We start from the raw sequence: 14,897 nt of genomic DNA, 5'->3' as shown, positions 1-14,897 counted from the left end.
CTCAGATATTTTGATAATGCAATGCATGTGCCTGAGTTAATGCCAACTTGCCATCTGTTTGCACAAACAGGAAACACCTCCTAATATCTGACCTCTACACCTTTTCTATAGACGTAACCACATAGTGAGAGATGGAAAAAAGGAAATAGCTTTTGCATTTCATTTTTTAAATAACACACAATCTGCCCAGTACTCATAATCTACACAATAGGAGATATTTTGTGCAGGGCCAGATATTCTGATTGTCCCACTGGTTTTATGTAAGTTTTTTCTTTTTAAATTAAGGCCTCTAATGTGCTAAAAGTAATGTCTCAAATATTTCCTTTCTGATAAAACTTCATACAAATTTTGAATTTTACTACTACCTCATTCAAGGAGAGGGTAATAATCCCGGGTGGGGAAAAAAAAGAGACTATAGGCTTTGCTATAGAGTGAAAGTTTTAATATTTCTTGTTTTAAGACAGATGTAAAAATAGTGTCATTAACTCGAGCTAAGAATTTTATACTGCCACCCACCATGGTATCTGAGTACCTTCCATGAATAACAATAGCAAAAAGTTTCTGGTGAACTTCATGGAGTCTCTGGCACTTCTCCCATTTCAGGGTCAAAACTTTGCTTGGGGTAGGATCTTGGTTTTGTTTTTTTTGTACTTTAAGCCTGTAGAGGTTTAGAGTACAAGGAAGTTTCACTGTTGTGATTGTCATTCTTATGTTAAAAATACTTTTTGAAACAGGAAAGTTTTGCAGTGATTCCTAAAAATGGTCAGACTGAATTTGCCTGATCTCCTCTGGAAGTTCATTACATAGCCATATCCCTTTGAATAAGAATGCTTTGTCTCATGAAGCTCACATGCTTCATCCTGGGTTATGAATTGGTGTTGCACCAGACGAATGCAACTGTCACATAGATTCATAGGTTGACATTCGATCTTTGATGTAGCTGGGGTTTGATCCATTGATTACTTTGAAACTTAGGACCAAGGCCTTTAAATTGGCTGGGAGCCAGTGAAGGGATTTGAGCATGGACCTGATATTCTCACAGTGGCCTAAGCCATGGAGAAGGTAGGCAGCCACATTCTGCAGCACCTTTGGAGTCTGTCCATCATCTTCACACTCAAATGGTGAGTTACAGTAATCCAGATCAGCGGTGACAAATGCATGGACCACTGTGGCCAGGTCCTTGTCCAGGAAGAAGGGATGACTTTTCCTAGCAAGTTGGAGGTGAAAAAAGGCATTTTGGGGAACTGCTGCTTCCCAGTCATCCAAGCTCAGTGTGCAGTCAAACAGGACTTTGAGGCACGGCACCACTTTGACAAATGGGGGAGACAATATCTTGGCTATCTCTTAAAAGCATTTCTCTTTACAACCAGCATCATTTGGGTTTTGCCAGGGTACAGTCGGAGCCAGCTCTTCTGCGCCAAAGAGCTGATTTCCTGTATGCATTCTGACATCGTAGCCATGGCAATGGTTGCATCAGTTGAGAATGAGACATAGTTGAGTGCCCATCCTGTTGGCAGCTGCGACCACAGCATTTCATTCTCTGCCCCGGTGGCCTCATGTATATTGAAGAGAAGAGGTGATAGTATGGATCCTTGGGGGACCCTGCAGGTAAGGGCCTTTAAAGAGGAGGAGGAGGAATTGCCGACCACCACTCTCTGAATTCTGCTGGAGACAAATGATTTGAGTAACTGTAGTGCTGGGCCATCTACTTCTGCTACGTCAGCTAGATGCATCAGCAGCATCTTGTGGACTAGCGTGTCAAAGGCTGCAGACAGATGCAGCAGTATGCACAGGGAGATTTTACCTGTGTCTGTGGTCATAAGGAGGTCATCTTTTAGTGCTGCTAGATGTGTCTCTGGGCTGTGCCCTGGTCTGAATCCTGAAACGTGAGGCAGTCAGGATGTTGACTGATGCTACATGTTGTTGAAGGTTGGTGGTTAGATACTTAAACTCACCTCTACTCACTTCCTGTATACAAAACCTGTTCTTTTAACAGAAATAAAGACCAAGAAGAATCTAAAAAAGTAGATTCTACAATTGTGCTTTGAGGAATACATTTTGTAAGACACTACCAATGAAAATGTAAAAACAAAGTACAAAATACATTGCAATAAACGTGTACAACTGTTGTGTGCATATACAGGGCCAGTAAATGATTCAGTGAATGAGTGCATTAGCCTTTCAGCTCTGGAAACCTGGATTCAAATTCTGTCTTAAGCTACAGATGGAAATAAACTTTGCAGTCTCATCCTGGTTGCCCAGTTGGTCAGAAAGCCACTGCAAAATCCGACATGAATGGCAGTCTCTTCTCAAGAGAGGCACACAAGCAGAATAGCCAGGGGGTTGCAGGTCAGAATTAAGAGAGCTGTCTAGGAAAGCGTGCATAACACTTGCCTACACTGTGCTTCTTAAACCAGTGCTATTACTGAATTTTATATGTCAAATCTGACACGTTTTCCAGAAAAATACAAACTAAATAAGTTACAGGAAATAGAAAAATACAGATAATATTCGTATCCTGTATAAAAAGCTTATTAACTGCAAACATAACTGCAGGGGTAACAGCTTTAGAAAGATAGTTACAGCATGATTTGATGCTGAAGTTCTTGATTCCTCTAACTATATTTCTATAAAAAGGAAAAGGCAAACTTAACTATTCTATCCAATCTAAATTCCAGATATTAACTTATTAAGCGCTGGGAACCTATACATAGCTACTAAAACAAATGAGCAGCAAACATAGCACTGTACAAGGCAGAAAATACACATTCCTAAATAAATCTGATGATGGAAAGGTTTAAACACTTAGCAAAAGAATGACCATAAAAACCTAGCCATAAATTAAATCCAATTATCACCCATCAACATCATGAGGCAAAGCCCTGCAATTTGTTGCAAGTAAGAAGTGATTGGTATGGCATATGAGGAGCTGCTATATAATAATTTTGTGAATATTGTATGTGACCTAGTTATTGAGATAGACTGTATAGCTATATTAGGGTTAGTGTAATGTTTATTATATGCCTATATTGCTTTAATTCAATGGGGGCTGTCACCTGGAATGGAAGACAGTGGATCCCAGATAGGAACATCCCACAACACACTTGAAAGGCAACGGGGAAAACTGTTAGATTTGAGGATTCTACATTCTATCTCCAGCAAAGTTGCAAGCCTTGTTTAGCCAATGCTGGAAGCTAACAGATCAAAGGGTTATAAACAGCTAAAAAGTTATTTGGGTCCTGCAAGAGCATATCAAAGACTGAGCAAGATTTGAAGACACTCTCCCCAAAGCAGTGAGAGAGAACTGGTTTGTGAGTTAAGGGATCAGATTGTGCCATCCAGACCACAGAGGTTTTTGGGTGTCTAGTGGAGTCTTACACCTACCAGGAGCCCCATGTGGTAGATGGCTAGACACCTGGTAACCTAGACATATGTAGAGAAACCAGGAGAGGTAGAGGTGCAGTAATCCTGGTAATTGTGACAACCGGCTACTAATTTAGAATATTTTCTATGTACTATAGTAGTACCCACTAGTGCTTCTATACTTATGGGTTGTCAGTTTCCATGAATAAGGTTTAGAATAAAGAGTGAAGTCTGGAAAAGAAAGTGCAGCAGGCTCATTACCTGCATCAGTACCCAGAAAAATTAATATTTTAATGAATTAAGAGCCTAAATTTTTAAATTTATGGAAACATGTCAGTAAATTGCAATCAGAAAAGTGGGGACATACTTCTCGACTACATCTATGGACTTGGACACATTTGAACAAACAGGTAAGAATACCTGAGTAAAACTGAGTTATCTACTTTTGGGAACATTTCTATTTAAAATGGTGCATTTTAGAAGCAAGCACAAAAGAAGCCAATCTCGGTAGCATCCAAAGAGTTGTTATACTTGGCAAGCTTTGAGTAGCAAGCCCCTTTTTGGAAAAAACTTTTGCTAAAAAGAGAGGTCAGAGAATAAATTTTTATCCAGCTGGATAAGTAAGGAGGCAGCACCACTGGCCACACAAATTGATATTAATTACAGTTATTAGAATTCTTTACAGTTTGCTCCTAAAGCCCTATATGTTACAGTACTCAGTGCAATGATAGCATATGAAAAGGGTTAAAAGAATGAGTGCATGCCCCCGACCCAGGGTGGTTGTGAACTACAGTATTTAAGATTTTATTTCACGCTCAGATTGGAGGCACCCAAGTGTTTTATTTGCACAAAATAGAATAAAGTCCTTCATGTGCTCTAGATTCCCCTGGTGGTAGCTGGTGCATGCATTTGACTATCATCTTTTCAGTTATTGTTGCTGTAGGAAAGGCAGGCCTAAGTAGTGAGTTTTGCATTTCTCTCTGAAAGTAGACAGAAATGCAGTCACTCTTCCCCTCTAGGAGGTAGTTCCACAGTCTTGGCCCTGTAGCTGAGAAAGACTTGTCTCCTGCTCTCATGAGCTTCATTCTTGAGGATGACAGATTTGCAGTTCCCGCTCCTACTGAGGGAAAGACACCAAAGTGTGGGCCCCTTACTGAATGAGGGAGGCAACCCAGTGACAGAGGATGTGGAAAAAGCTAATGTACACAATGCTTTTTTTGCCTCAGTCTTCACAAACAAGGTCAGCTCCCAGACTGCTGCACTGGGCAGCACAGCACGGGGAGGAGGTGGCCAGCCTTCCGTGGAGAAAGAAGTGGTTCGGGACTATTTAGAAAAGCTGGATGTGCACAAGTCCATGGGGCTGGATGCGCTGCATCCAAGAGTGCTAAAGGAGTTGGCAGATATGATTGCAGGGCCATTGGCCATTATTTTGAAAACTCATGGCGATCAGGGGAAGTCCCGGACGACTGGAAAAAGGCTAATGTAGTGCCCATCTTTAAAAAAGGGAAGGAGGAGGATCCTGGGAACTACAGGCCAGTCAGCCTCACCTCAGTCCCTGGAAAAATCATGGAGCAGGTCCTCAAGGAATCAATTCTGAAGCACTTAAAGGAGAGGAAAGTGATCAGGAACAGTCAGCATGGATTCACCAAGGGCAAGTCATGCTTGACTAATCTAATTGCCTTCTATGACGAGATAACTGGCTCTGTGGATGAAGGGAAAGCAGTGGACGTATTGTTCCTTGACTTTAGTAAAGCTTTTGACACTGTCTCCCACAGTATTCTTGCCAGCAAGTTAAAGAAGTATGGGCTGGATGAATGGACTATAAGGTGGATAGAAAGCTGGCTAGATTGTCGGGCTCAATGGGTAGTGATCAATGGCTCCATGTCTAGTTGGCAGCCAGTATCAAGTGGAGTGCTCTAAGGGTCGGTCCTGGGGCCAGTTTTGTCAATATCTTCATAAATGATCTGGAAGATGGTGTGGATTGCACCCTCAGCAAGTTTGCAGATGACACTAAACTGGGAGGAGAGGTAGATACGCTGGAGGGTAGGGATAGGATACAGAGGGACCTAGACAAATTGGAGGATTGGGCCAAAAGAAATCCGATGAGGTTCAACAAGGACAAGTGCAGAGTCCTGCACTTAGGACGGAAGAATCCAATGCACCGCTACAGACTAGGGACCGAATGGCTCGGCAGCAGTTCTGCAGAAAAGGACCTAGGGGTTACAGTGGACGAGAAGCTGGATATGAGTCAACAGTGTGCCCTTGTTGCCAAGAAGGCCAATGGCATTTTGGGCTGTATAAGTAGGGGCATTGCCAGCAGATCGAGGGACGTGATCATTCCCCTCTATTCGACATTGGTGAGGCCTCATCTGGAGTACTGCGTCCAGTTTTGGGCCCCACACTACAAGAAGGATGTGGAAAAATTGGAAAGAGTCCAGCGGAGGGCAACAAAAATGATTAGGGGACTGGAACACGTGACTTATGAGGAGAGGCTGAGGGAACTGGGGATGTTTAGTCTGCGGAAGAGAAGAATGAGGGGGGATTTGATAGCTGCTTTCAGCTACCTGAAAGGGGGTTCCAAAGAGGATGGCTCTAGACTGTTCTCAGTGCTACCAGATGACAGAACAAGGAGTAATGGTCTCAAGTTGCAGTGGGGGAGGTTTAGGTTGGATATTAGGAAAAACTTTTTCACTAGGAGGGTGGTGAAACACTGGAATGCGTTACCTAGGAAGGTGGTGGAATCTCCTTCCTTAGATACTTTTAAGGTCAGGCTTGACAAAGCCCTGGCTGGGATGATTTAATTGGGGATTGGTCCTGCTTTGAGCAGGGGGTTGGACTAGATGACCTCCTGAGGTCCCTTCCAACCCTGATATTCTATGATTCTATGAAAAAGGCCAAGAGGCTGCGTGAGTGAAGAGCACATCAGGGAATGATAAAATCAATTAAATGAGGCATGGAGTGTTACTGTGCAGGGAGAGAATGAGAAAGTTTAAATTTAATACAGGAGGCAAAGTGAGAATCAGTAGAAGAATTTGAAGAGGAAATCACATGCAAGCAAGACAATCTTTGCATCAGGCTTTTGGAATGACTGAATTAAAGCAAGATGGGTATCAGAGAGGATGAGATTACAATAACCAAGAAGGATTATAAATGAGGTGTGAAGAAGTTATTAGCTGCTGGGATCAGACTTCAGAAAATTTGTAGAGAAGAAAGCACAAGATCTGTTAACATATGAATGTGCTGGAAGGAGAGACAGAAGACATGCTAAGGCGTGCAGGTCTGAATGGCAGGAAGGATAGCGGTCTTGTCCATAGTAATGTGAAAAAGTGAAGACAGAAAAGGGTTAAGAAGGGGAAATAATAAACCTGGTTTTGACCAAGTTGCGCTTGAACCTCAAAATGCTGCACTGTGTGCTGAAAAACCAGTCTCCAGCTGCTCCCTGCAAGCTTTGGGCCTCCATTTTCCCGTTTTCTACCTCTTTGCTACATCTTATGTGCCTATTTCTGTGTTCAGAAACAGTGTCACCAGTGGCTGGTTGCAAGGCAGAAGCTCCTCATCCAGCTATTTGTAGCTCAGCCACCTGTCTGCCTGCACATTTTTCAGTGGGAAATGAAAATCATATCCAGTCTCTGTTCAGAGGCTGATGTACGGATGCGGTAGCTCCTCCCCTCTTCCAACCAATGCTTTCACTTGAGCCTGGTACCCAGCAAGAGGAACCTCAAGGGGCTGGAAAATGGAAGATATGAGGGTGGAGGAGACCTGGCAAAGGGAGGGAAAACAAAGCAAGAAGACGGAGCAGCCGCAGGAGGGGCCCTTAAAATCCCAGACCCCTACCTTGAATATAAGGAGGAGAGAGGCTGAAGAGTTAGAGAAGTAGAAGCAGCCACCCCTTCAATCCTAAAGCTCCAGAAGGCACCAGCCAATGGACCTAAAAGAACTTCCCCTGCTTGCTGGTTCTGCAGAGTGACTTTGTGGCAGGAGGAGGACACGCAGGGAAAGGAGGTAAAGGAAAAGAGAATGTGAGCCACGGAGTAGCTGGGGAGAAGAAAGATCCAAAGAAGAAAGACTGGGAATGAGAACAAAGAGACACTCAGATAAGGGAAAAGAACACATGGGGTGGGGGGGAGAGCTGTGATGGGGAGTACAAGGCCCAGACTGCCCAGGAGAGAGGACTGTCCCAATGAGCCCCACTCCGATACACCTGTAGCATGTGTCAATAAGAGAACTTGTAGGCTAGTAAATTTTATTTATTTTCAAGAGTGTGACTATATACAACATAAAATTTATATTAATAGCTAAAGAATTCTTCATCTATGGAGCAAGTTCACCAACAGCCAGCGTGAAAAAACAAACAGAAAATGCTGTGGTAATTGTATAGAAAAGAAATAGCAATTGACATAACAATGCTTTGGTAATTGTATAGAAAAGAAATAGCTAGCAATTGACATAACTTAAACATAAGTTGTTTAAGCACAGTAGCCATAGTAACCAGCAACCAAGACAAGACCAATCATTTAACTACCATAACAACTGCAATTTTTAAAGAAATGCAGCTCAAGTCTCCAGACTATTATATGCAGATACCAGTATCAATCTATCAGTAACAATTTATACCATAATTCAAAAGGAGGTACATCAGGTAGCAATCTGGATGATCTAAGCTCAAACCCTACTGTGGATTCATTCTACTCCTCCAAATGTTTGTGTGTCCAAGAGTACAGAAGTTCTATGAGTTATTCCACTACACTCCATGTTACCCTGGGTTTGGGGCACAACAGCTAGAGAGAATGGAAAAGGAAATGGAAATTTTTCAAAGACTAAATGCCAATGAACCTAACTGTTTTCACAGAAAGTGCTCCAAGAAAATCCTGCTTTAACAAACCATTGAACAACACAGAAGGAAAGAATAAGGAGTTGAGAAAATCTTTTACACTCCTAATTTTTGGGGTAGTAGAGAGTAATCAAACGTATTTGCCAGCAGCTGAATACTTTTTTTTCCAGTCTCTTCCACTGTGATGTTCTCTTTTTTCAGTTCTTCCACTCTATTTTTCAGTTTCTCTCTCTCTTCTCTTATTTTTTCTTCAGAATTATTTTATTGTAGCCCCTTTGGGACTTACTCTTCAGGCTACTGCATTATCCTGTTGTTTGCTAATTTTGCTTTGGTCAAGTCTTTCTTATTATTCTTTGAGGTATTCAAACTTAAAGAAGAAAGGTGAATTAAAACTCCCCCTTAAATCTCCTCCTAAATTTTGGGATTTAAAGTTGAACCTCTTCTCCCACCTAAATTGCAGTCTTATTGTGTTGGATTGTCTCAACTTGCTGGGCTCATTGCAACAGTTTCTGTATTTCTTCTAGAGAACTGAAGTACAGATTTGCTATGAAAAGTGATTATAAAAATGGTACCTTCTTAGGGATAGATCACAGCTTGTCCTGTTTGCTGGGGTAAGGGAAAGAGCATAAGGCAACTCCTTACTCCCTTGAGCTGGTGCACCATACCTTCCTGCATGCAGAGGAAAATCGGCTATTCAGAACTGCTATGTTCCCCACCTTCGGCAAATAGGTGGGAACGGGCAAGTAGGGTCAAGAAGTGCATGGAACCTTGACTCCACTTCTCCAATGCACCTGGTGATGTAGCTATACTGGTATGTAAGGGTGTATATGCTGCAACAGGTCACACCTGTCACAGTTTACTCACTCCTGATGCAACAGGGAAATCAGGAGGGGGATTGATAGTCCAGAAGTCAATCTTCCTCTTGGGTTGGTTTGGGGGAAGCATAACAATGTGCTTGCTCTAGACTACCTCACAAATTGGCATTCTCCCAGTGTGTATTCAGAGCCATATTTGCTGACTTTAATTCTTTTTTTAAATGTATTTGCTACCTTCTACTACTGTCAACCTTACAGAGCCAATACAGCTCAGGAAAAGTGAACCAGATTCTCTTATAGTTTGTATATCACCAGTAGATTATTATCTAGGTTTCAGAGTAACAGCCATGTTAGTCTGTATTCGCAAAAAGAAAAGGAGTACTTGTGGCACCTTAGAGACTAACCAATTTATTTGAGCATAAGCTTTCATGAGCTACAGCTCACTTCATCAGATGCATACTGTGGAAAGTATAGAAGATCTTTTTATACACACAAAGCATGAAAAAATGGGTGTTTACCACTACAAAAGCGATCATGATATCATACACATTGTAAGGAGAGTGATCACTTTAGATAAGCTATTACCAGCAGGAGAGTGGGGTGGGGGGAGAGAAAACCTTTTGTAGTGGTAAACACCAATTTTTTCATGCTTTGTGTGTATAAAAAGATCTTCTATACTTTCCACAGTATGCATCCGATGAAGTGAGCTGTAGCTCACGAAAGCTTATGCTCAAATAAATTGGTTAGTCTCTAAGGTGCCACAAGTACTCATTATCTAGGTTCTAACTGTCAGGTCACCTGTGCAACCCCACTGTCTTCAGATTACACACCCAGTTACACCTGTGCAACCTCACAGTCTTCAGATTACATACTCAGTTACACCTGTGCAATATTACTGTCTTCAGATTACACACTCATTGAAGGCAATGGGTTTGCATAACAGTAACAACATAATCTGAGGACAATGTTAGACCTCAATCTTCTATTTATTTAGGAAGTTTTAACAAGTTTATAAATCACTGCTATGTAAATATCAGAAACAATCATTACAGCAACAAGCTTTTTTTCAAAGAGACATTATATAGGAATATAGCCATCAGATCTTTCTATTAAATAGGATGTTACTATATTACACAGTAAGAATCATTACAACACCCAAGATATGTTGTTTCTAGCGATTTTATTAAATTGAGTGAAATTGCTATATATATCTTTAGCAGATCAGGCATATCTATCAAATGTTAACCGTCAATAATATTGGACCGATGTGCTTTTTTTGTTGCAGATGAATGTAGTTTGGTTCAACACAAATTTTAAAACATTCAGGTATTCAATCATGAATTGGACCATTTTTCATTTTTGCTTCAACACATACTGGAATCTCTGAGCCCTGCTTTTGGTGATTTGACTGGCATCCAGTAAATTCTATGAGTTAAGAAAAACTGGTTACTAGCTTTGCATACCAGACCTTTCTAAAGTTTTGATAGATTAACTCCATCGCCTTCCCTTCGCTGACTTTGCTGGGCATTCACTAATATAGCAATAAGGGACTCAAGGACAGGGGTGAAAGTAAGTTAGAGGACTCACCAGTAAGCCGGAGTCCTGAGCAGGGGGCGTGGCATCAACCGGAAGAGGCGGAGCCTTAAGTCCCCGGGCCCTTTAAATCTTGATTTAAAGGACCAGGGCTCCAGCTGCGGTAGTGGCAGCTGGGAGCCTGAGACCCTTTAAATCACCCCCGAGCTACCAGCTGCAGAGGCGGTGGGAACCCCGGGGCTCAGGGGCGATTTAAAGGGCACAGGGCTCCAGCTGCCGCTGCTGCAGAGGAGCCCCGCGCCCTTTAAATCACTGAGGAGCCCTGGGGGCTCCTGGCTGCCACCGCTACCCCAGGGCTCTGGGCTCCGGCAGAGCTTTAAAGGGCCTGGGGCTCTGCTGTGGTAGCAGCTGCTGGAGCCCTGAGCCCTTTAAATCCCCGCCTGAGCCCTGCTGCCCGAGCCCTGGGGTAGCGGCGGCTGGGCTCCGTCGGGGATTTAAAGGGTCCCAGGGCTCCAGCCACCGCTACTGCCCCGGCCCTTTAAATCCACTCTGGAGCCCCACCGCTGCTACCACAGGGCTCGGGCAGCAGGGCTCAGGCGGGGATTTAAAGGGCCCCAGGGGGGTAGTGGCGGCTGGAGCTCCGGGGCCCTTTAAATCCCCACCTGAGCCCTCCTCCCTGAGCCCTGGGGTAGCAGCAGTGGGGATTTAAAGGCCTGGGGCGGTAGTGGGGACTGGAGCTCCAGGGTCCTTTAAATCCCCGCCAGAGCCCTGCCACCACTACCCCAGGGCTTTGGAGGCAGGGCTCAGGTGGAGATTTAAAGGGCCGGGGCGGTAGCAGCGGCTGAAGCTCCGGGGCCCTTTAAATCCCTGCCACAGCTACCCCAGGGCTTTAAATTGCCCTCTGGGAAAGCCGGTCCCGGTACGGCACACCGGCTCTTACCAGTACGCTGTACTGGGCCGTACCGGCTTACTTTCACCTCTGCTCAAGGATATGAGTAGGGTATTGGTGAACATGTCATGTGCATTATGAAGTGGTAAGCTAAAGGCTAACTGCCTTCTTATTTGACTGAAATGCATGAATAACCTCGTAATGGGAACAGTGGTTGTAGTGGAAGTGTAGGGCAAAGAAAAATTAAGATATGCTATTAAACTATGGTTCATTTTTGTTTTATTAAAAACTTTTTCAAAAACTATTTTTGGTACGAGGTGGATTATTCAGTACATCCTTCCACAATAGAAAACAGTTCCTAGGAGAAGGACAGGACAAAACAATAAGGACACATTTTTTCACCTACTATTTTGAATGTATTTACTATTTCTTTTTAATTTTTTAAAATCCTTTTTAAGATTCTCCTGATTATTTGGGTCCTTTCTGCCTCCTTTTATTTCCCAGAAGTTTAGCTACCCCTGTTTGTGGCCAAACAGCCACTTTCAGTTTAGTTTCTCTTACAACAACTAACTTTGGAGCACTGAACAGTTCCTAGTTTAGTTTTTACAATAAACACTATGTTACAAGTGATTGCTGGCAGAGTAGAGAAAACAGTTTGTAACTGTTGGGGTTGTACAACAAGATAATTTAATAAAATTAAAGTGAAGCAAACTATGAAGAATAGAATTATGTTACCAGGAAGGTAAATGAGGGACTGACACTAGAGCTGTTCTAAATTGCCTTAGGTAAAATTCATATAGTGTTAACACACAGTACTGGACAACCCTGCAGTACATTTCTGCAAAGGGAAAGACTAGCTTACCCAGGAGTCCTTTTCAACCCAAGCTGTGATTTTATCTAGCATTTTATTTAGAGTATTCCCTCAGCTCAGTTGTTATTCTCCTTTTTAAATACTAAGATCACTCTCATATAAATTATCTTCCTTGAAAACGATACCCAGAAATGCCAGGAGGGCCAAACCCCTCATGTTTTCCCCACATCTTCAGACAGATGTCATCCTATTGACTCTTTTAGGCTAAATTAAATTCAGTAGTAGATAGAAGAGAAGTCTATCAGTGTTTTCAACCCTAATGCAAACCAAACTTTTAAAGCAACTAGTTTTAACCTTTTACATTAGTGCATCTTGTTCATTCAGGCCAGATCTTTCTCCTCCTTTCCTTTCCATACTAGCACCACCCAGCACATAACATAGCAGCTGAATGTACTAAAATTCAGAGGGATAAAATGCAATTCAGCTCTCACACAGACGATTATTCATTCTCATGTAGCTTGTAGTTAAGTTACAGAAACCAGAGGTTCATATGGATCCTACATGTTCACCTGGCTTTATTACTAGACTGCCAATATATGCCGCCTAGGAGAAATGCAATTCGAGGCACCAGCTGCTTTATTTTACTGTCTTACATGGACAAGTAGGTGAGCATCTGCCCTTGTCCACGCCATCAAAACTGAGAAAAATAAAGAGACTAACAATCTAATTAATAGGCAAATAAAATGTAAGCACTAAAAGCAGTAACAGGAAAGCAGTGTGTTGACGTCTATAGGAAAATTAGAGATCGAGAATTTTTTGTGCTTTTATAAAGAAACAAGCCTTGTGCAACACGGGTGATGTAATCCCTCCTATTTACCCATGCAAAACACCTAACTACAGAGCAGATTTTCAAACTCTCTGAAGAGGATGGTAACTTTTTTGACTGCTAGCATGGCCTGGAACAACAGGACATGCTGAGTTTTAATTGTGCCTCTGTCACACACCCTTGTCAGCCAGGCCTACTGGTCCAAGTAGTAGTGGTCAGAGGCCAGGAACAGCACCAAAGGTCAGAGCTGTAGTCAGGAACCAGGAATCAGAGCCAAGGGTCACAGCCAGGGCCAGGAGTCTGAGAGTGAGCCAAGAGGCTGGTCCATTGCTATGGCTGGCAGGGAAGTCCACCTTTTTGCATGGACATTTCCTGGAACTCCTTCTGGGCTTAAATACGGTGCCTGGACCAATCCGGAGCCATGAAAGAAGCGATCAGTACAGCCTCCTGAGGTACTACTTCCTGTGGCCTTTATCTCTGCAGGATCATCTATTGACAATGTACAGAGGTCCAACATGGCTGCTGCGTAGCAGCACAGAGGTAATGGCTATCAAGCAACCTGAAGTCCTGGGTTCTAGTCCCCGCATAACCTCACAACTGTGAGCTTTGATAAATCACTTCACATCTCAGGCTCATTTTGCTAGTGGTAAAACAGTGCAATGCCACCTACCTACCCCTAAGTTGTTTTGTGAAAATATTTCATGTCTTGTAATGAACTTTAATAATATAAAACCTACATAAATGTTTGCTAACATTACAGAAGTCTATGAAATAGTAATTACATAATTCCAACAAGGAATTTTTTAAAAAACAAGACTATACTTGTTCCTAAACTAGATCCACAAATTATGATTAATCAAAACCCCCTTCCCTCCATATTTCCATTACTCAGCATAATCATACACCTTACAAATAATTTATCTATACCTGCTGTTGTCTTTGCCGTCTCATCTGTGCAAACTGAGACATCATGATTTGACGATCCAGTAATTCCATTCTCTGCTGTCTCTGGATGTCCACTGTTGCTCCCATTCCTACTCGAATCTCGTTGGATGGTTCTGCAGATGAGAATATTGGTTCAAGAGTCCAAGAAAACATCTTAGCCAGCCAGCTGGGAACACAAAGCACCTGATGAACTTTTAGCACACTACTGCTGTAGCACATCCCAGAAATCTGAAAGCAAAAGCAAAATGAATTTTTTTTTTGTTATAACACAAAGCCTTAACTGGCTGACAGAGGTATGTTGTTTTTTCACTTTTTCAAGTCACATTTCATTTGGTGTATTTAGCCAGAGTCTTCAATGGAGAATCCATGTCTCAGAGAATACGGATATAGCACTGTGGGATTTCTTCAACCTACACTTCCACTAAAACCACCAACTATTATTTTTAAAAGTCTGCAGATTGCATTACTTGTGACTCAAGTGTATTTCTTATTTCTTTGTTTTAGGGGTAAAGACAAATACCAGCTCAGTGACTTGCTATAGGCAAAATTCAAATAGCTAAAGCTTTTGATCTCTGGTAAAGCAAATGATCCTGGCTGGCCCTAAAGTGGATGTGGGGAGATAGGACCTTGATAACACAGTATTGTGAAGATTTTGGGCACTTGCTTTAAAAAACACCCAACAGTACCCCATGCCCTATGCACCACGTTAAATCCCTGGAGCTGGGGAATGTGAGCCAATCAGCATTCCTCCTTCCCCCTGCTGACAAACGAGTGCCAGAACCTCCAAAAGGGGGAGGGAAAGAGGAGCTACCTAGTGCCTACCAGAGTCTCTCTCCCTCCCTTTCACCGCTGACTCCATCAAGTTCCCCAACCTGTTGAGACAG

The 14,897-nt window shown here is 42.6% G+C and overlaps 1 protein-coding gene across 1 annotated transcript in view; it reads right to left on the bottom strand.

The window, feature by feature from the left end:
- The window catches only part of UBAC2 (UBA domain containing 2), a 164,423-nt gene that overhangs the window by 22,840 nt on the left and 126,686 nt on the right, over positions 1 to 14,897 (bottom strand). Inside the window, exon 7 of the mRNA XM_077812978.1 lies at positions 13,996 to 14,241. Within this exon, the coding sequence (XP_077669104.1) occupies positions 13,996 to 14,241 (246 nt within the window). The remainder of the gene's footprint in view (positions 1 to 13,995; positions 14,242 to 14,897) is intronic.

Source organism: Eretmochelys imbricata, chromosome 1, assembly GCF_965152235.1.
Source record: "Eretmochelys imbricata isolate rEreImb1 chromosome 1, rEreImb1.hap1, whole genome shotgun sequence".
In the NCBI taxonomy this organism is placed as follows: Eukaryota; Metazoa; Chordata; order Testudines; family Cheloniidae; genus Eretmochelys; species Eretmochelys imbricata.
Note: the sequence above shows the minus strand (reverse complement) of the source record. Positions and strands in the feature narration are given on the sequence as shown.